The sequence below is a fragment of the Moschus berezovskii genome, chromosome 4 (assembly GCF_049115385.1).
Source record: "Moschus berezovskii isolate FMDL1 chromosome 4, NW_MosBer_1.0, whole genome shotgun sequence".
Lineage (NCBI taxonomy): Eukaryota > Metazoa > Chordata > Mammalia > Artiodactyla > Moschidae > Moschus > Moschus berezovskii.
In genome coordinates, this window is record NC_142463.1 from 19,407,447 (window position 1) to 19,429,982 (window position 22,536).

The following is a 22,536-nucleotide window of genomic DNA, read 5'->3' on the forward strand; positions in this document are numbered from 1 at the left end:
TGCCTCCAGCGCTGCACCTCAGCGGCCTCTCCTACAGCAACATGAGCTTTTACTTTGGCCATCCCAGTGAGGATCAGGTGGCCTACATCACACACTTCCACAAGGAGGATGTGGAAGAAAAGGAGTAAGAGGAGGAAAAAGGAACCTCGGAGGCAAGCCAGGAAGCCAAGGCTGTGTGGCAGGGAAGCCTGGCAGAAGGGAGGAGTAAAAAACTAACCTCCTGTTGACTCCTCTTGGCCTCGGTGGGAAGCTGGGGGTTCTGCCCTCCAGTGGGGGAGAGCCAGCCGGATGGGAAGTCTTCAATAAACAAGTCTTGCTGTCTGTCTGGTGACCATGTGTGGAGGGCAGAGGGAGATCCAGTGAGAGCTGTGATGATGGACCAGGGTGCCTCTGCTTATCAAGGAAAAAAGCTGGTCAGAAGGGAAGGACCACCAACCTCCTAGAAGATTCAAGGAGGTAGCGTGAGGAGTGGGCCTCACCTCCAGTCCCTACTGGCCCCTGCACTCTCACCTCCAGGACACCACACCCACCTGGGTTCTCTCCTGCTTCTCTGGTTGCATTCTTTCATTCTTTTTGCTGATTGATCATACATGCAGGCTCAGTCATGTCCAACTCTTTTCGATCCTATGAACTGTAGTCCGCACCAGGTTCCTCTTTCCATGGGATTACCCAGGCAAGAATACTGGAGAGGGTTGCCATTTCCTCCTCCAGGAGATCTTCCCAACCTAGGGATTGAATCCACATCACTGTGTCTCCTGCATCACAGATCACCACTGAGCCACCTGGGAAGCACTTTTATGGATTCCTCCTTTTCAACCCAGCTTCCTTCAAGGTGGAGGGAGGCAAGACTTTGACCTTGAGCCTCTTCTCTATATTTATACCCTGGTGATTCCATCACTTTATTTTTTTAACTTGTATTTATGTATTTATTTTTAATTTAATTTCTTTTGGCCATGTCATGAGGCATTCACGGACCAGGGTTAGCACCCGTGCCTCCTGCAGTAGAAGCATGGAATCTTAACCACTGGACTGCCTGGGAAGTCCGTCTATCACTTTAAATACCACTTATATACAATGACTCCCATATTTCTCTTTCCAGCTAAACATTTCCACCTCATTTTGTTGTCTACGAAAAATTTAATCAGTAGATCAAAGAAAGAAATGGAAAGTTTTATTCTAGCCAAATTGAGGATTATAAACTGGGGACAGCCTCTCAGAAAGCTCTGAGAACTGTTCTGCTTGTTAGAGGTCAAAGCTCAGTTATATAAGTTTTTGAGACAGAAGACTCAAATTAAATGATGTATACAATGCCATTCACACCTACAATGCAAGTAGTGGGTCCTGGGTCATCATGGCCCCTTACAAGATCAAGAAGGAAGGTTATCTCCTAAGACGTTATCTTAGCAGGGGCTACTCTCCAATCTTGAGGCTTCTCATTGCAGTGGCTTCTCTTATTGCAGATCACAGGCTCTAGGACTTCAGTAGTTTTTGCACATGGGCTCAGTAGTTGCTGTTCTCAGGCCTTAGAGCATAGTCTGCATAGTTGTGGCACACAGGCTTGGTTGCTCAAGGGCATGTGGGATCTTTCTGAACCAGGGATTGAATCTGTGTCTCCTGCATTGGCAGTGTGTGGTTCTTGAAACTGACAAACAAGCTCACAATTTAGGACTTTTGTGCAAGCTTTTCTGCTGAACACTTGAGTGAGGTTCTGTTCCTAGAACTCTCACCCCAGGTATCTGCATGGCTGATTTCTTCACGTTCTCTACACAAAAGTCAGCTTCTCAATGAGGGTTACTATTTTTTTTAAGTTGCATCCCATACTACCAGTCCCTGTTCTCTAATCCCTAACCGGTGCTTCTCACCTGTTTATTTCATATCACTTATTTATTTTTTATTATCTGTCTCCCCACCTGAATGTAAGCTCCAGTAGGGCAGGAATATTTGCTTTCATTACTGATATTTCCCAAATGTTGAGAATAGTGCCTGGTACACATGAATGAATTACTGAGTTGTGAGGGAGTTTGTCCCTCAAGGTCAGAGGAAATGAAATTAGATGGCAGTAATTCTTTAGGATGCCACAAGAGGGCATCACTGACCCGGATGTTATCAGTCAAAGGCTGCCTAACCTTACCCCTAACTGGGATTTTGAGCCTCCACTTTCCTCTATTTGGGCAGAGGGAGAAAAGAAAATTTAACAAAATATCCAGCATGTTTTCCTTAAAGCTAAATGAATTTCCTATTTTAAAGATATGTCCTGTCCTTTGGTGTCAAGTCATTCTGTTTTTAGTCTTGAAATAGCCTTTCTTTCTATAGAATTATTTTAAAAACAGTACCCTAGAAACTTTTGGAAATTTTACTAATTAGAAAATTTTTTAAAAATACAGGAAAAAAATCCAAAACTCTGGTATAATAGTTTAATAACAATGGAATGTCTTAAAATGAAATCTTAAGTATACTACAAATATCTAAAACAAATATACATTACATGAAGTTTATTAATATACATTTATCCCCCCCCAACTTTTAACTTTCAAAAGTTCAGAATTACCAAAAAAAGTTGAAAGAATAATACAGTGAATACCTATACCCTTTGACACATTTTCTTTTATTCACTGGGCTATTTGAAAGTTTCAGATATGACATTTGACAACTAAAAACTTGACTACTAAAAACTTCATATTATGTTTCTACTAAGAATAAGGACATCCTCCTACATAATTACTGTATCATTATTGTGGTAGTCTAAGTAATGGCTTCCAAATAAACACCTACATCCTACTCCCAAGAACCTGTAAATGTGTTACTTCATGTGGTAAAAGGAATTTTGCAGGTGTGATTAAGGATCTTGAGATGGAAGATTCTCCTGGATTATCTATGTGGGTCCCAAGTAAGCACAACGGTCTTATACAGCAGGACAATCCATAATTAGTTAGGAAATGACATAACAGAAGCAAGAGGTTTAGAGTAATGCCCGGAAGGTGGCACAGGCCAAGGAATGAAGGCAGCTTTCTAAAGGCAAAAACAAGATTCTTTCCCCGACTTCCCAAGCTTCTAGAAAGAATGCACCCCTGTCAACACCTTAATTCTAGACCTCCGACCTCCGGAACTATAATTTTTTTTGTTTGGGTTCCAGTTAAGATTTGTATTAATGTATTGCATTTGATTGTCATGTGGTTGGTGATAGTGGCTTCAGTTCAGTTCAGTCACTCAGTCGTGTCCGACTCTGCGACCCCATGAATCACAGCACGCCAGGCCTCCCTATCCATCACCAACTCCCGGAGTTCACTCAAACTCATGTCCATCGAGTTGGTGATGCAATCCAGCCATCTCATTCTCTGTCGACCCCTTCTCCTCCTGCCCCCAATCCCTCCCAGCATCAGAGTCTTTTCCAGTGAGTCAACTCTTCTCATGAGGTGGCCAAAGTATTGGAGTTTCAGCTTTAGCATCAGTCCTTCCAGTGAACACCCAGGATTGATCTTCTTTAGAATGGACTGGTTGGACCTCCTTGCAATCCAAGGGACTCTCAAGAGTATTCTCCAGCACCACAGTTCAAAAACATCAATTCTTCGGCGATCAGCTTTCTTCACAGTCCAACTCTCACATCCATACATGACTATGGGAAAAACCATAGCCTTGACTAGATGGACCTTGGTTGGCAAAGTAATGTCTCTGCTTTTTAATATGCTATCTAGGTTGGTCATAACTTTCCTTCCAAGGAGTAAGCATCTTTTAATTTCATGGCTGCAATCAGCATCTGCAGTGATTTTGGAGCCCAAAAAAATAAAGTCTGACACTGTTTCCACTGTTTCCCCATCTATTTCCCATGAAGTGATGGGACCAGATGCCATGATCTTTGTTTTCTGAATGTTGAACTTCAAGCCAACCTTTTCACTCTCCTCTTTCACTTTCATCAAGAGGCTCTTGAGTTCCTCTTCACTTTCTGCCATAAGGGTGGTGTCATCTGCATATCTGAGGTTATTAATATTTCTCCCGGCAATCTTGATTCCAGCTTGTGCTTCTTCCAGCCCAGCGTTCCTCATGATGTACTCTGCATAGAAGTTAAATAAGCAGGGTGACAATATACAACTTTGACGTACTCCTTTCCCTATTTGGAACCAGTCTGTTTTTCCATGTCCAGTTCTAACTGTTGCTTCCTGACCTGCATACAGGTCGTGTCCAACTCTTGCAACCTCCATTGACTGTAGTCTGCCAGGCTCCTGTGACCATGGGATTCTCCAGGCAAGAATACTAGAGTGGATTGCCATTTGCTTCTCTAAGGGATCTTCCTGACCTTGGAATTGAGCCTAGGTCTCCTGCATTTCAGGCACATGGGGGAAGCCCAACTGTCATGTAGTATAAGCTTATTTTGAAAGTTAAAATTCATAGCAATTACTTTTTTTTTTAACTTGCTGTCTTGATCTGCAGAAAAACTGAAAACTACAGATACTTTTGAGAACTTGTATTTTTCCAGTTGTGTCACACTGCTTGCAAGACCTTAGTTCCACAACCACGGATCAAACCTGTACACCCTACAGAAGTATGGAACCCTAACCACCAGACCATCAAGGAATTTCCAGGATTTTCAATTTTAAAGAGTACACCAAGTGTACTAATTAGAAACCACAACCCCAATGTGGGGGGGGGGGGGGGGTTCTTGCCTGCCATGCTCAAGTATCCCCCGTGAAAATTGTTTAAGAACAGATACATGCCCAAGCCTGAACTTTAACAAGTTTGTTTAAATCCAAACAAAACCGGGTTAACCGGGTTTTTCACAGGTAGCAAACATCCATCGGACAACTGACTCTCCTGTGCTAAGCGCCGAACCGAGCCCAGTAATTACGGGAGCTCTCACTGAACAACATTCTAAGACCTTATGAAAAAACATAGTACTCTCACTCCACAACAAAGAAATCTAACAAATAGTAAAGAAAACAGTTAAAAATCAAATAACCAACAAATAATAAAACTTACATAAACACACGCTTAAAGCACACTAGATTTCGTCTCACAACACACACATCCAAAAATTATCCTCTATTTTTAAACAAACTTATTAGCCTCGCAAAAAGCAAGGCCTCAAAAAATTGGTTTAAGACTCAGAGTTGTTCCTCTCCACGGAAATCTTTAGTAAAAGGCGAAAGATTTATACGATCTGAAGAGAAACCAGAGTATGCTGTTGAGTTCCGGCACACAGTCCTCGGTTAACCGTAAGTCCTAAGACAGCAATGGTAACTATATACCCACCCAAAAAGCGAGTAAGTTCTGCCCTTATCGCTGATAATTCTATTAAAATATCCTAATTTTTCAGAAGTAGGAGAGAAATCAAAAGGAAAAAAAGGATCTAGCCTTTAAAGTAGGCACGATCCTGAATGCAATGCATTGTGGGTATGTAAATGAAGTTGAATCACCAACTTCGCAGATCGGGAAATGCCTAAGGCATTAGGTGGCTCGGTCTAGAGCCACCACTAGGGGGCGGAGCAGAAGCCAGATCGGCAAGAGTACAGCTGCGGGGTCCAACGAGAAAATTCTATTTTATCTTTTTTTTAAGGGACGACATCTGTTCCTTTCCCAAATGTTACAGTAAAACCAAGAGGGAGGGGGAAAAATGGTTTTAGCAGTCAGGAAAAAGAAAAGTACCAATCTGGGGTTTGGCCAATAAAAGTTATTGACAACAATGGGAGGGAAGAAAAGAAAAAGACAAGACGTTGTTTCGCGTTACAGATCTTCCCCTAACCCAAAGCTTAATAGTTGCTACCAAGTAGAAAAAGAGACACGGTTGATTCACAAACTGGAGGTTTGAATTTCAGTTAAGACACATAAAAACCTAGACAGGGGCCATGTCCTCCTCAGCCCAGGTGTCACTAGTCTAAAACTCAAGGGAAGGCAGAACACTCAGGATTTGGGAGTGTACGCACCTCCACATCTGGCTCAGAGATTTGAGCAGCAAACATAACCTACTTGGAAAAAATTGGGAAAGAAGACCAGCAACTGCCTTCTTCCTGGTGGGGACAGGGAAGGAGGTGGGGCTAGGGCTAGGAGCATTTCACATCACTAACCTAACTTGGGCAACTGCAAGGGACCATCTTAAACTGGCCTTAAGAGGAAGACCAGATGGATGATGGGAGAATCCATAGGAGGGAGAGGAGGAGAGGGAATGTGGCTAGGGGGCAACAGTTCCTTCCTTTTTGGGCACAGGAAGGCAGCCAGGGAACGGGGTCCAGGCAGTGACCTCACAAGGACAGCACAGTGTTTGCAGCTTGGAGATCACCCACGTGCCCCAGAATGAAACAGCTATTCAATCTGTTTCCTCCATGGTTAGGGCCCCAAGGCAGTGGATAGCTCTGCGGCCTGGAGCCCTTCTCTTCTGTGTCTCCTCCTTTGGAGGCAGCATTAGCCTCTGCCCCTTGGACCTCGGGCTCCTGGCTCACAGGGGAGGCAGCAACCCTCCTTCCTGGGAAGTGCCTTCTTCGCTCTAAGTACTAGATCTCTGCCTGCTCCTGCTCTTCCTCTGTGGGTTAGGAGGCAAGACGAATCACCTCACCCTCCTTCTGATTTCTCTTGAAGGACAGGCTACTCAATTTGAAAGCTTTCTTGAAAGAGAGTTTCTTCCTCTCCTTGAGGGGGACTGGAGCACCCAATGCGCTAGCGGCACCACATCGCCGCTCGGCTCTGCACCAGAATGCCTGTTCTTTTGTTTATTGAAGTATATTCGATTTATAATATTATGTTAGTTTCAGGTGTATAGCATACTGATTCAGTATTTTTCCAAATTATGCTTCAGTTTAGATTATAGATAATGGCTATAATTCCCTGTTATATAGTATATCCTTGTTGTGTCTCTATTTTAGATTTTAATACTCAAATAAAATTGCTCTTGAATTAAAAAATTAAAACTGAATTTTTTAGATGCCTGAAAATAGTTGTTTTCATACATTCATGCAACAAAAATGTATGGAACACTGTGTCAGACCATGTGTTAAACCCCATGAGACAAGTGTGTGTGATGAGCACCGATGACGTTTCAGTGACACATAGGCTGAGCAAGATAGGATCCACAGGAGTAGGGTGGTGAGGGCGTTCTCAGCAGAAAGGCACTTTGAACAGTGTGAGCCTGAGTGGTGAAAGGACAAGTGGCTAAGTGCCAGGGACCAGATCGGGTCCAATGCCAATGCATGACCTTGGATTTACCTTGAGAGCAATGAGGAATCTCTGAAAAGCTTTCAAGGGGAATCAGTTCAGTTCAGTCACTCAGTCGTGTCCAACTCTTTGTGACCCCATGGACTGCAGCACGCCAGGCTTCCCTGTCCATCACTAACTCCCAAAGCTTGCTCAAACTCATGTCCACTGAGTCGGTGATACCATCCAACTATCTCATCCTCTATCATCCCCTTTGCCTCCTGCCTTCAGTCTTTCCCAGCATCAGGATCTTTTCCAATGGGTCAGTTCTTCACATCACATGGCCAAAGTAGTAAAGGAGAATAATATGATCAAATTAGTGTTTTGAAGCAGCATCAGCATCATCTGGTATTATCAATATTATGAGTTGAATTGTGTCCCCCCCCCCGACTAAATTCATATGTTGAAGTACAAACCCTCAGTACTCAGAATGTGACTTCATTTGGAAATAAAGTCATTGTAGATGTAATTAGTTTAAATGACGCTTCCAGAGCTGTCAGACAAATTTCTAAGCCACCAAGTTTGTGGTGTTTTGTTACAGCGTCCTAAAAAATACCCCTAATATACCTGGGTGTGTGTGTTCAGTCACTCAGTTGTGCCCAGCTCTTTTCGACCCCATGGACGGCATCCAGCCAGGTGCCTCTATCCATGGAATTTTCCAGGCAAGCATACTGGAGCGAGTTGCCATTTTCTCAGGGGTTCTTCCTGACCCAAGAACCCAACCCAAGTTTCTTGCATCTCCTGCATTCACAGATGGATTCTTTACCACTGGACCACTTGAGAAGCTCAATATACCTGGGAATTTGTTAGAAATATAAATGATTGGGCTACACTTCAGACCTACTGATTCAGAAACTCCAGGTGAGACCCAGGCACCTGAATTTTAACAGTCTTCCAGGTGATTCTGGTGCAGGCTAAGTTGAGAACCACCGGACACCTATTCTGGCTAAAGTATGGAGATTGTATGGTGGACAAGAAGTTTGGAAAATGATTTAGGACTGAGCAGTAAAGCCAGAGAGAAATAAAAGGCAGCCTGGACCAGGGGATGGCCAGGACTGCTCAAGGAGGAAGAGTGTAAAGTAAGGAGAGAAAACGAGGCTAGAATAAGTCCCTAGAGAACAGTGGCCTAAGGGAGGGCTGCAGCAGAAGCAGTGAAATTAGGAAGGCCAGAGGAAAAGCAGCAGTGTGGAGAGCATAGAAATCAACAGCAGAAAAGAAGAGATCCATCAGTTCAGATGAGTGATCAAGTGAGGTGGGGACTGCAAAGTTCATTTAGTAGGGATAGGATTAGTTAGCTCAGAAATCCCATTAGGGCATTTTAGATAGGGAGGGAACTTTAGGGGGCTTTGGGAGACCATAGTAAGTTAATGATCACTTAAGAAAGCAGGTTTGCTTAACCTTGAAACCAAGCAGGCCTGCTTAGCAACAAAACCATGGAACAGAAGCATAGGACATGCCCCCAAGCAATAAAACAATGGCCTGAAACCCACATTCTGCCCAGTGAACCCAATAAGTTACTGACCCCAGGACATGCTCTCTGCACACATGAAAAACAATAGCTTATGGAAAGGTGACATTTCAAAGTAAAGACCTTCACTGTAACTCAGATCTGAAGTAATTTTTCCATAGTGCTGTTACAGTCCTGGCTTGACCATGTAGGGACAAGAAAACTCCCTTGCCCATCCTGGAGGAGGAGCTAGTGATGGGAGTGTGACACCTACTCAAGAATGAGGAAGAAGCTGTTTTTTTCCCCTCCCCACTTTTCCTTTGGTTTTAAAACTGTAGCCCACTGAGTTCCCAGGGCCTCTAGCCCACCCACTTGTAAGCTTCACATGAGTCTTACTCTGTTAATAATACGTCACTTCTTATCTATCTTTTGCCTCTCACTGAATTTTTTTCTGCCCTGAGACATAAAGGACTGGAGTTCCTCAGAGCCCCCAAAATGCGACCTAGTGGTTTCACATTGGATTCAATAGCAGGGCAGTTGCTGGTAACCACAGAGTGTGTAAACAGGGGGGCATTGATGGAAGTCCAACTGCAGGGAGCTGTTGAAGGAGGCCATGGAGGTAGAGAAAGCAGGCAGCTCTTCCAAGACATTGGCCCTGAAAATCCAAATAGAGACTAGCTGGAAAGGGTTTGGGATTAAAGGTAACCTCCCTCTACCTCTTTTGTTAATATTGTGTGTGTGCTTGGTCACTGAGCTGTGTCCTACTCTTTGCATCCCCATGGACTGTAGCCCGCCAGGCTCCTCTGTTCATGGGGATTCTCCAGGTAAGAATACTGGAGTGGGTTGCCATTTCCTCCTCCAGGGATCCTTCTCAACCCAGGGATTAAACCAGTGTATCCTGCATCTCCTGAATTTTGATCATATTCTTTACTGCTGGGCTTCTCTGGTGGCTAATGTGGTAAAGAAACTGCCTGCAATGCTGAGGACCCAGGTTCAATCCGTGGGTCAGGAAGATCCCCTGGAAAAGGGCATGGTGACCCACTCCTGTATTCTTGCATGGAGAATCCCATGGACTGAGGAGCCTGACAGGTTACGGTCCATAGGGTCACAAAGAGTTAGACACTACTGAAGTGCCTTGGCACGCACGCATGAGCCACCAGGGAAGCCCTTTTGTTAACGTTAGGAGAGTGTTAAACATGCTTAAACCCCTTGGAAAGGAGTCAGTACAGACGGAGAGGGTGAAGATCCCAGAGAGAGGAATTACAGGACAGATAAAGGGGGTTGAGGAGTGAGAGGGGAGGAGGATGGAGGTCCGGTTAGGTAAGATGAAGGATCCCGACTCTGACTCCCTGGTGGCAGGAAGAGGGGAGCGAGAGGGTGCAGTATTAACTCCACCACAATGAAGATCTATGGAGCGGGTCCTCCATCCAGTCGCTCACCAGCAGTTCCTCCTCCCCCCACCACTCTGACCCTCAGATTCCCCTCCCTTTTCAGTATCTACCCTGCCACAGCTGAACTACTGGAAAAATCACACAACTGAGCCAGGCCTCTGATGAAGGTCCTGCTATTACTCGACACGTCTCTACTTGGCTCTGCTTCCCACTCTCTATGTACCTTCTCTCACCGAAACCAGCCCACACCTCCTCCCCAGCTCTGGCGCTCAGCAGATGACCTCACGGCAGAAGTTGCTGAGAAAGCAGAAGCCATCGCCTGTATCTTCCCACCCTCAACCTAACAGTGCCTGTCATCTGCCCCTTCCTCAGCCCTCCTCCCATCAGAGACCATCCCCAGGCTGCGCTTCTTCCTCTCGGTCCCCCTCGGGGTGCCAGCTGTCTCCTCCCCAGCGGTTCCTCCCTGCAGACCAAGTAGCCTCCATCAACTCCTAGCTGAAAAAGAAAGTCGGGGCAGGAAGTGGGGAGGAGGAGAGGGGGGACGAACCTGCAGCACCTGCCAACAGCAGTCTCCTTTTGGAATATAGCAATCAACCACAACAGAGAAAAAACTTTGTATTTTTTTATTTCAGAGAAAAATTCTGGCAGAAATATTTTTTAAAAAGAACAAACTTTTCTACCTCCGCAAGCGAACAAGTGGAACTTTCATTCTAAACAATTAGTTTCCACTGAGCCTTACTCTCAAGAAGCTTAGTAACACTTTACTGTGGATGCATTTACATCAATTGGTACCACTTTCAGTTAATCTTCACACTAAATTTTTTAATGACTTTTGTAATTATCTAAACAATGCTTCGCAAACCTTGAAGTTGATTCAAATGACAGAGACACCGGGTTACACTCAGGTGAAATAATTCCTGTATTAAAACAGAGTTCTTCGTTTTTCCCCTTGTCTCTGCTTCTTCACTTCTCATTCTTTTTTATAATTTTATTTATCTTTGGCTGTACTGGATTTTCTGCATTGCTGCACGGGATTTTCTCTAGTTTTATTGAGCAGAGGCTACTCTCTAGCTGTGCTCGGGATTCTCATTTTGGTGACTTCTCTTGTTGTGGACAACAGACTGTGGGGCTTCGGGAGTCATAGCACACATCTGTGGCTCTAGAGCACAGGCTGTTTTTTTCATACTCAGGCTTAGTTGATCCAAGGCATGTGGGATCTTTTGGGATCAGAGATCAAACCTGTCTTTCCTGCATTGGCAGGTGGATTCTTTACCACCAAGCCATCAGAGAAGCCCTCATTCTTTATTATTTTAAAAATTCATCACGAACTATTTCTAACTCCACAGAAAAGTGTAGAGGACAAAAATATACCTGATACCCAGACTTAATAGGTATAAACATTTCTTCAGATGTGCTTTAGATATGTTTGGAAAGTAAAGAAAACCTTACACAGCTCCCTTTCCTCTGTTTTGGAGGCTGTGGAGGCCTGCTGGGAACAGGACTTTAAAATGATGAGTACGTCTGGAAGGCTTTGTGCAAAGCCATTTTTGCTGGCTCTAAGCATGGTCTCAAATCAAAGAGAGCACACAGCTCTTCAGAAAACTGAAAATGTTTATGCTCAGGGTGAAACCAAATTCTCCCTAAGCAAGAGAAGTCCTTGTGTGTACAAAGCAAAGACAGCACAGTGACTCCTGGTGGCAAACCCAATGAATGAGAGAAATCTAGGAAATGCAGTTTGTGCCCATGAAATCTTGGTTCCTGCCAAATTCTGAGGCAGTCTTCCAGCTAAGGCCGTTAAACACAGAATCTGTGTGATGCTGTGCTACTCAAGAATTTAAACTTATTAAAATAAATCAAAGTGTGAATGTTCTCTTGTAAAAAAGAAACTGGAACCAAAACCTTATCTATATATAGTTGAAGCCTGCATTTGTTCCCCCCCAATCCCTTTTGCTCCCCTTCTATCCACTGATACCTACTATTCTGAACTTCGTATGTCTTCCATCCACCAACAATATCAGTCTTGTGTTTTTAAAATTTGTACAAATATCATACCTTCCCATCCTTCTCTAACTTCCTTCCTTTTTTGGGGGGGGCAGCGGGGTTGGTGGTGGTGCTGTGCTGCAGGGCTTGCCGTATCCTAGCTCTCAGACCATAGATTGAACCCAGTCCCCCTGCAGTGAAAGTGTGGAGTCCCAACCACTGGATAGCCAGGGAATTCCCTGAAACTTCCTTTTTTCATTCAACATTACATTTTAAAGATTTGTGTTGGTATCTGTAAACCTAGTTTCAGCTCATCCACTTTATTTTCTGCACAATATTCCATTGTTTGAGTATACCACAATGGCTGGGACATCCAACAAAGGGACGTATACTGACATTACTATGTATATTAAAAAACAACAACAACAAAAACCTCTCTCCAATCCCCATCTATTTATTCTAAGGTTTCTTAGATTTTTTTAAACTTTTATTTATTTATTTAATTTTGGCTGTACTGGGTTTTTGTTGCTGTGGGGCTCTTTAGTTGCCAGTTGCCATGTAGAATCTTCCTGGACCAGGGATGGAACCTGTGTTCCCTCCATTGGCAGGTTGATTCTTAACCAATGGACCACCAGAGAAGTCTGGTTTCTTAGGTCTTTTGCTTGTGAAAACAAAAACAGGAATAGAACTGGTGACAAACTGTCTCACTCTGTGTAAGCCAATTGAAAAATAAAAGTTAGTTCATCTCATTAGAAGATGTATTTCCAATAAATTTTTACTTTTTAGGTTGAAAATTCTTATCTGGTTTCAATCAATCATGTACTTCGGATGATAAATAATTCAACCCAGAAGATGTGTGTTAACACTCAGAGACTTAAGGTTACAAGTAATCTTTTAAAACATACATAGAGAGAAATACACGTGAGGATCTTCTCGTTTATTGGTAATTCATTTCCCACCCCAGGAATTGCCTGTTCTTTTGTCCATTTTTAAGTTGTTTTGTCTTTTGCTTATTGACTTATAGGGCTTCCTTGATAGCTCAGTTGGTATTTCTTACTCTTCATATTCAGAAAACTAAACCTTTGACAGTTTATATGTATTGCAAGTTATTTCCTGTAGACTATCAGTTTTTTAATGTTTATTATCATACAAACACTTATTTAATTCATGAATTTTCACTTTATAGTTTTCCATATTTTAAGAAATCTTTCCCTCCCCTGTTATAAAAATATACTCATATTTTCTTCTAAAAGTTTTTACAATTGAATTCCAAATGACCTAGTTTTGTTTTTTTTTGTCTACATGATGTGAAATAAGGACCTAATTTTATTTCATGAAGCATTACCTGCAGCATCCTTGGTGAGTTCAGGGGGTTGGAGACAATTTGATGTCCATCACTAGGAGATTAGTAGGTAAAATATACTATTATACAACAGTTGGAAATAATGTGTTAGATGTTCATATTGCATAAAAAACAGAATGTTTAGGGACTTCCAGGGCAGTCAGGGGTTAAGACTCAGCACTTCCAGTGCTTCCACTGCAGGTGGCGCGGGTTCCATCCCTGGTTGGGGAACCAGGATCCCACATGCCTCAAGAAGTGGCCAAAATTTTTTTTAAAAATAATGTTTAGTGACAAAAATAAGATGCATCATACAATATCATTAACATAACTTTAAAAATCCATGCACATAAATAATTTGTTGTTGTTCAGTCACTTAAGTCATGTTCTACTCCTTGCACCCCATGAACTGCAGCATGCCAGCTCCTCTGTCCTCCACTATGTGCCAGGAGTTTGCTCAGATTCATGTCCAATGAGTTGGTGATGTTATCTAACCGTCTCATCCACTGCCACCCCTTCTCCTTTTGCCTTCAATCTTTCCCAGCATCAAGGTCTTTTCCAATAAGTCTGCTCTTCATATCAGCTTGGGGAGCTTCAGCTTCCACAAGAGTCCTTCCAGTGAATAGTCAGGGTTGATTTCCTTTAGGATTGACTGGTTTGATCTCCTTGTTGGCCAAGAGTCTTCTCCAGCACCACAATTCGAAAGCATCAAATTTTTAAGCACTCAGCCTTTTTTATGGTACAACTCTCACATCTGTATATGTCTACAGAAACTCAAACAAGGGGCTCTGTTTCAACCTGGAGGGGTGCGATGGAGAGAGAGACGGGAGGGGGTTCAGGAGGGAGGGGATAAATGTATACCTATGGCTGATTCATGTTGAGGTTTGACAGAAAACAAAATTCTGTAAAGCAATTATCCTTCAATAAAAAAATTAATTAATTAAAACACAGAGTGATGGTTGCCTGGGAGAAGAAGGCAAATGGGAGAGGGATATGAGAATAAATAATGAAAGATAAACAGATAAATGAATACATAGCAAGAAGAAACTTCTACAGATCACTGATGTATAATCATCTCACGGGAGCCAAAGATGATAGAGAGATAGATAGACAGACAAGCAGAACTGCTGTGAAATGTGACAGAGAGGAAGAGAGGTGGCAGGCAATAAGAAAGAATGGAAAGTGAAAGAAGGAGGCAGGCTGACAAATCAAACTGAGTTGTCTTCAAAGAACACACAATCCAATAAACAGCAAGGTCCTACTGTATAGCACAGGGAACTATATTCAATATCCTGTGATAAACCACAATGAGAAAGAATATGAACATATATATATATATAAAACTGAGTCACTATCCTGTACAGCAGAAATTAACACATCGCAAATCAACTATACTTCAATAAAACTTAAAAAGAAAAAAAGATCACACAGTCTAGGGGAAATTATTTGTCTGCCCAGAAAGACATCAATGCTGTAATCATGATACAAGCAGTGGAAGAGAGTGGTGTAAGGGTGTTGTGAAATCTGGAGTCGCAAAACACCTCAGAGGACACTCAAGACAGTGGAGAACAGTTTATTATGCCAGCGGGTCCAAGGGGAATCAGTTCCCAACAAGGACCCCGATGTTTCTGAGAGGCCCAGTTTTATACCCCCCACTACATGACTGGTTACATGTTAGCAACCTTTTTATTGTATCTGATTGAGTTTTACAATAAGTAGGTGCTAGGAGAACAAACAATTAAGGTTAAAGAGTGGGAACAATGAATATACATCAAGCAGGGACGTCTCCGTGGTTAATCTAGCAGGGGCAGCCTGACCTCAACTACAATCTCCGTTTGTCATCTGCAAGGAGGGAAGTCTCCAGGAGACCTGGTTTTCACCAGCAAGTTTCCTCACTCATGGGCAGTGTTCAGTCCAGTTCACATTGTCTTTAATATGGATGACAAGCTTCAAGATGGAGTCTCTCCCGCTTTCTCACACTGGCCCCAAGAAAGGAAGGTGTGGTGCTGAATGGGAGCTGAAGTTCTTCTCAGGAGTCCTAAACTGTAACACCTTGACTTGTCCCTTCATAGTCTCTGTCAACATCTCCAAGGCAGTGTCTCCTCACCACCACCATAAGCAGTATTCAAAGCAGAAGGCAGATAGTGCTAAATAGCATTAAAAAAAAAAAAACAACTGTTACTTTTTCTCTGCATCCCACCTAACACCCATTTCTGTTATCAGTAGCAACTACTGTCAACTCTCAGCTATTTCTTCAGCTGGATATAGGCCTGTTTTTCAGAATAATGACTATACTGTTGCCTCTTAGATCACTCATTGTATTTGTTTTAATTTAAAACAATTTTTATTGACATATACTTGATTTATAACATTGTATTAGTTTCAGGCCATACAGCAGTGCCTCAGTTATAAATATACATTCTTTTTCAGATTCTTTTCCCTTATGCTGCTGCTGCTGTTGCTTCAGTCGTGTCCGATTCTGTGCGACCCCATAGATGGCAAACCCACCAGGCTCCGCCATCTCTGGGATTCTCCAGGCAAGAAAGGTTATTATAAAATATTGCGCATAGTCCCCTGTGCCATACGGTAGGTCCTTGGTTAAGTCACTAATTTTAAACATAACTTCTTGATTTATACTAAAAAACAGAATTCAACTGAATAAATTTTAATAATCTTATTGGTTTTTTCCAATGATTCATGAATTGAGCACTGTCCGAAGTAGCTAATAGTAAGAAGTTTGGAGGAGCTGTACAAGATGAAAGACTTAAAAAAAAAAAAAGATGAAAGATTTTTATAGGCAGAAGGGAGCAGGAACAAGGAAGTTGTCAGTTCAGTTCAGTCAGTTCAGTCGCTCAGTCGTGTCCGACTCTCCGCGACCCCATGAATCACAGCACGCCAGGCCTCCCTGTCCATCACCAACTCCCGGAGTTCACTCAAACTCATGTCCACAGAGTCGGTGATGCCATCCAGCCATCTCATTCTCCGTCGTCCCCTTCTCCTCCTGCCCTCAACCACTAGGCCAAAAATGGTTGTGGTAAGGTTTCTTTCCTTTAGGGGAAGGCAGGGGTCTATCGGGCAGATGACCTTACTAATGCTGATCAGGCAATTCCTGGTTGACTGGTTTAAGATTCCAGTTCTGGGAGAGCCCAAACTGTAATTAAGTCTCGGTTTGGGGTTTAGCACAAGCCATTACATTTTAGGCATTTTGTCTTGTTTTTGACACTTAGCATCAGGCTAAATGAGGTTGTTTTCTCCCTCACATCCCCTCATCCCCATGCCCATCATCCTCATGTGATTATATTTCAATATTCAATACTGTTTGAGCCAAGCCAAGTAGACTTCTATGATTACCTTACCATATATAACTTTTTATTTTCCTGGAGTCAGAAAGTGCCCCATTTTTAAAATCTATTTTTTCTATTTTTAAATTATGAGGTGTTTGATACATAAAAGAGTATATTAAACTTGTTCTTGGGGCATAATAATAATAATAAAAAGCTAAATATCCCCAACAAAAATTAAGAAACAGAAACTGACTTGTTCTATTAGCATTATTCCCTGACCACTCCTCTCCAATCCCATCCTCTGCCTCTGGTCACACAAGCAACCAGTATCCTGAAGTTCAGTTTTCCTGTCCAGTATCACCCTGTTGTTTTATTTGGCTTTCCTGGGTCTTGGTTGCTATGAACGGATTTTCTCTAGTGTGACCCATGGATTTAGTTGCCCCGAGGCATGTGTAATCTTCCCAGACCAGGGATCAAACCTGTGTCCCCTGCATTGGCAGGCGGATTCTTAACCACTGGACTGCCAGGGAAGTCCACAATTAGCTTTTTAAAATACTTTTTAAAATTTCTTTTTCACTGATTTCTAATGTTTCCTGTCTCTTATGTCTTTGAATCTCAACTTCGTAATCCTTTTCCAAATTATTGAACAAGGCATCAGTTAGGAATATTTTAGTTAGGTATGTTTTCAGTTGCTGATTAAAGAAAACATGAATAATGGTGGCATAAATAAACAAGTGGAGTTTCCTTTTGCTTTGTTTTGTACTTGCACAGCAAGGAATCTGATTGGTAGGTGGTTGCTGGCATTAGTTCAACTGTTCAGCCACCATAAACCTTCCTGGGCTCTTCCTGCCTTCCTACTTGGTTGTCCTGAGTATGATGAGTTTTTTTGAACTGATGACTAGCAACCTACCTCATGATCACAAGAAAGCTGTCACAGCTCCAGACAAAATATCCATATACAAGGCAAGTTAAAAAGGGGAGGAGATATAACAAGGAAAGGATCCTCATTGCAGTCCCTTCTTTTTCAATCTCCAATGTGGAGATGAGTAAGGGAGAAGGGGGTTGGGAATGACTGTGGGATTACCACCAACAATGTATGTCACAGACAATGAGCTCATTTGTTTTCTATCTTTCTTGTTTTCTTTATCCCTTCCTAATGCCTTTTGGATGAATCCTCACCCTGATCTTATTGCTCATTATTTCGTTTTGGCCGTAATTATTCTGTTATTCAATCCATGTATGGATTTAAACTATTAAATTTTTCATTCCCAATAGTTCCAACTGATTCTTCATCTTATTTGCTCTTACCTTAACAATCAGTCAGTTCAGTTCAGTCATGTCTGACTCTTTGCCACCTCATGGACTGTAGCACTCCAGGCTTCCCTGTCCATCACCATCTCCCGGAGCCAACTCAAACTCATATCCATCGCATCGGTGATGCCATCCAACCGTCTCATCCTGTGTCGTCCCCTTCTCCTCCTGCCTTCAATCTTTCCCAGCATCAGGGTCTCTTCCAATGAGTCAGTTCTTCACATCAGGTGGCCAAAGTATTGGAGTTTCAGCTTCAGAATCAGTCTTTCCAATGAATATTCAAGGCTGATTTCCTTTAGGATTGACTGGTTTTATCTCCTTGCAGTCCAAGAGACTGGATGAAGCACAAGCTGGAATCAAGATTGCTGGGAGAAATATCAATAACTCAGCTATGCAAATGACACCACCCTTATGGCAGAAAGCGAAGAACTAAAAAACCTCTTAATGAAGGTGAAAGAGGAGAGTGAAAAATCTAGCTTAAAACTCAGCATTCAATAAACTAAGATCATGAAATCTGGTCCTACTACTTCATGGCAAATAGATGGGGAAACAATGAAAACAATGACAGACTACTTTTTTGGGCTCCAAAATCACTACAGATGGTGACTGCAGCTGTGAAATTAAAAGACACTTGCTCCTTGAAAGAAAAGCTATGACCAACCTAGACAGCATATTAAAAAGCAGAGACATTACTTTGCCAAAAAAGGTCCATCTAGTCAAGGCTATGGTTTTTCCAGTAGTCATGTACTGTTGTGAGAGTTAAGACCATAAAGCTGAGCACTGAAGAATTGATGCTTTTGAACTGTGGTGTTGCAGAAGACTCTTGAGAGTCCCTTGGACTGCAAGGAGATCCAACCAGTCCATCCTAAAGGAAATCAGTCCTGAATATTCATTGGAAGGACTGATGTTGAAGCTGAAACTCCAATACTTTGGCCACCTGATGTGAAGAACTGACTCACTGGAAGAGACCCTGATGCTGGGAAAGATTGAAGGCAGGAGGAGAAGGAGACGACACAGGATGAGACAGTTAGATGACATCACCAACTCAATGGACATGAATTTGAGCAAGCTCCGGGAGTTGGTGATGGATGGGGAGGCCTGGTGTGCTGCAGTCACTGGGGTGGCAAAGAGTCAGACATGACTGACTAAACTGAACTGAACTGCACTGCACTATTGAGGACATTGTTTGATCCTTTGCTTATAATGGTCACTGTCACATTTCTCCATGTAAAGGTATGCTTTCCCTTTGCAAAATGTTAATGCAAATAATCTGTGGAGCAATGCTCTGGCACCAGACAAACATCCTGTACTCAGTAACCTTTTACCTAGCATCCACTGAATCACTAATTGGAATCACTGAATCACTAATTGGAAACTGCAGTACATACTGTTCCAAAGGTTTTTTTGTTTCAGTGGCTGTATTTTAAAATCTTTTCCAGGTGTGGTTTTTTCCTTCATATGTCTGTTCTGTTTTACACATTGCTCTATCCTTCCACAAAGATGTTGCTATTTTTTTGATGTTAAGCATAACAATTTTATGGGCTTCCCAGGTGGCACTAGTGTTAAAGAACCCGCCTGCCAATGCAGGAGACATGAGAGACATGGGTTCAATCCCTGAGTCACGAAGATTCCCCCAGAGGAGGGCACGGTAACCCACTCCTGTATTCTTGCCATGGACAGAGTAGTTTGTCCGGCTACAGTCCATAAGGTCACAAAGAGTCAGACATGACTAAAGCGACTTAGCATGCAGGCATGGATACAGGTTTTATAGACTCCAATTGTTCTATTACCAGTTTAAGGGAGGGCTTCTTTTTCTACAGTGGTGTTATGTCTGTGGTAATATTGGAGACCCTGGCATATGTAAGCATCTCCAATTTAATGGTTTGGTGTTTCCTAAAGTTCTAGAGGTTTCATTATTCTCATACCATGGGACTCTCCTTGGTCAGTTCCCCTTGTTGCTCTGATAACTCTCTTCATTTTTGGCACAAAAGGAATTCTTGTCTTTTAAAACTCAGTGTTTGCTGCAGTTTTTATTGATTTTGAATCACTTGATATTAATTCCTTGATTTCAGGTCCCTGTAACAGGAGAATATTGGAATCAGAAACAAGTTATGAGGGCTAGAGTTTTATCACCCATGCAAGATCAGGAGAAATTCACTAGGTCTGCGCAAGGTTGAGGAATTGGAAATAAGGGCCCCTGCAAAACCCATGTGCCCCAAAGTCTTGGGAAGCAGCAAGGAAGTTCGCAACTACCTGGACCAACAGGTGGAAAAGAAAAAAAGGTGGGGATGGGTCTACATTTACATTGCCTTCCTAATTCAGGAGGCACAGAAAACACATAATGAATACCATGTATACTCCTGATTCATGTAAAAAAAACAAAATTTCTATTTTGTTGAAGTACCCCTGTCCAATCATTTTACTCTCTCTTCCAGAGGCAGCTGCTCTCCTGAACCTTAGTGTTTATCATTCCTAAGCATATCTTTATTCTTTTATTGCGTATGTATGTATCCCTAAACAATATCCAACTTGTCTCTCTAGTCTGACTTTCATTCTCAGCACTTCACCAAGACTGCTCAAAGTCACCAATGACTTAGGTGCTAGCAAATATAAAGGATATTTCCAAGTCCTCATCTTGCCTGTCCTCACTGCAGCTCTCCAGTTACTTCCTCCGACACTCCTTCCTCTGCTTGCTACTCCCTGGTTTTCCTCATCCCTTCAAACCACTCTCATCTCATTCCTTTGCTCCCCCTCCTTTGCCCTCCCTTAAGATGTTGGCATGCCCTCTTTTAAGATGGTGGCATGCTCTGTGGCTCCGTGATGGTTCTTCTCATCTCCATCTATACTCTTTCTCTAGATCATATTTAGTCCCAGGACTCTGAATATATCTACCTAAAATGACTGCCAAATCTCTATCTCTGGCCTGGATCTCTCCCTGAGCTCCTAACTTGCCTATCCAACTGCTCACGGACACCTCCACTCTGAAGTCTTCATACCTCAGACTCAACATGACTACAGTGAAACTTTTTACCTAACTCCCCAAACTGTTTCCTTTATAACCCCACTCCCCTATTTTAGGAAATGGTCCACCACCTACCCAGCTACTCTAGCCAGAAACCAGCAGTCAATCACGATTATCCTTTCTCCTTCACTGGCACATCCAACCTGTCCACCTAGAGGTAAACCAAGGCAAGCTCAAATTATCAGAAACTGATTTGCAATTCGAAAAACACATGCTGTAGCAAGATACAAGCAAGTCCACTGAGGCTTTGGGTGAGTTGTATTTACGGGCCAGGAGAACAAAGAGGAAAAAAACTGGCCAGCGTCCCAAACTATTAAGTTCATTGGCTTGACGATGGAGAGTAATTTTTGGTGGATGTTCCCTTGATCAGTAAGTAAGTGGTTTTTTTTCCTGTAAGCCAGGCAATTATGGGAAATTAATCTCTAAGTTCCATTCTGTGAAGGGTGGCTGTGTGAGACTCTCCATTTCATATGTCCTGTTTCATTTAAGACTGAAATCTCTTCACAAACCCCATCAGCAAAATCCATTCACTCCAACTCTCCAATAAGGTACGCCTTTAATCCATTCTCTTGGCTACATTTCCAGTATTACAACCACAGGCTAGGCCAGCATAATCTCTTGCCTACTAAATGGTCACCTCACTTCCAGCCTTGCAACTTTCAAATTAGTTCTCCAAACAGAGCAAGCCCAATAAACAAAATCAAATGTAACTCAGATCATGTCACTCCTCTGCTCAAAATTCTTCAGTGATTTCTCATGAGAATAAAAGTCAAAATTATTAGTATGGGATACAAGATGCTAAACCGATCTCACTCCTCTCCCATTCACCTATTGCCTTCCAGCCACGCTGGCTTCTTTCTTCAAGACCATTCATTTTGACATTCCTTCTTATTCTCTAAACTCAGGTTATCACTTCAAAGATTTCTCCCCTGGCCATTTTACCTAATGGAGGTTCCCCCATTTTTCTGTATTCCAGTTCTGTTTCCCTCAGAGCACTTACCACAGAAATTTACTTCTTTTTGGTCCCTGTTCGCATTAGAAATGTTAGGTCGAGGGCAAGAAACTATGGGTCCTTTTCACAATTACTATTTCCAGCGCTTAGCACGTGATAAGACACTCGATTAAAACCTAAGTGAACCAGGTCTTCCAGGCACTCCAAACGTAGTCCCCCATTATCGGAACTTAGCAATAATATCACAAGGGAGAAAACATGCTCTCCATCCCGCGAAGGAAAGTTTGTTAACTTGTATGAGGTCACTGAGTAGGCAACTAATGAAGCTGAGGTTCGAACCCATGACTATAGGACCCCAGAACCCTCCCTCTGTCACATCATCCTGAGGTTTCTGAGTTTAAAGGATCCCAGCCGCGATGCCGCTGGTTGAATTCTTGGAAAAAGACACCACCCAGAGCGCGGGTTCCCAAAGCTCCCAACAGGCCCCGCGTTCAGCTGCCTGGCCAGACGAGTGGGCGGTTCCAGACGCCGGAAGGCGTCCCGGAGACTACGTATCCCAAAAGGCTCCGCAGAACGCCGCTGATTGGCGGAAGGGAGACCGGCGACAGCGTGATGACGTCTCGGGACGCTGGCG

General features: G+C 42.8%; 1 protein-coding gene and 1 non-coding gene across 2 annotated transcripts in view; one reads left to right on the forward strand and one right to left on the reverse strand.

The window, feature by feature from the left end:
* ARMH1 (armadillo like helical domain containing 1) overlaps nucleotides 1-315 on the forward strand; it is a 50,765-nt gene extending 50,450 nt beyond the window's left edge. Inside the window, exon 13 of the mRNA XM_055403481.2 lies at nucleotides 10-315. Coding sequence (XP_055259456.2) covers nucleotides 10-128 — 119 coding nt within the window. The 3' untranslated portion in view covers nucleotides 129-315. The remainder of the gene's footprint in view (nucleotides 1-9) is intronic.
* Nucleotides 316-5,055: 4,740 nt separating this feature from the next.
* On the reverse strand, nucleotides 5,056-5,172 carry LOC129541924 (U5 spliceosomal RNA). Its single transcript, XR_008682963.2, has one exon. It is a non-coding gene; the product is annotated as a U5 spliceosomal RNA (small nuclear RNA).
* Between the last annotated feature and the right edge of the window lie 17,364 nt (nucleotides 5,173-22,536).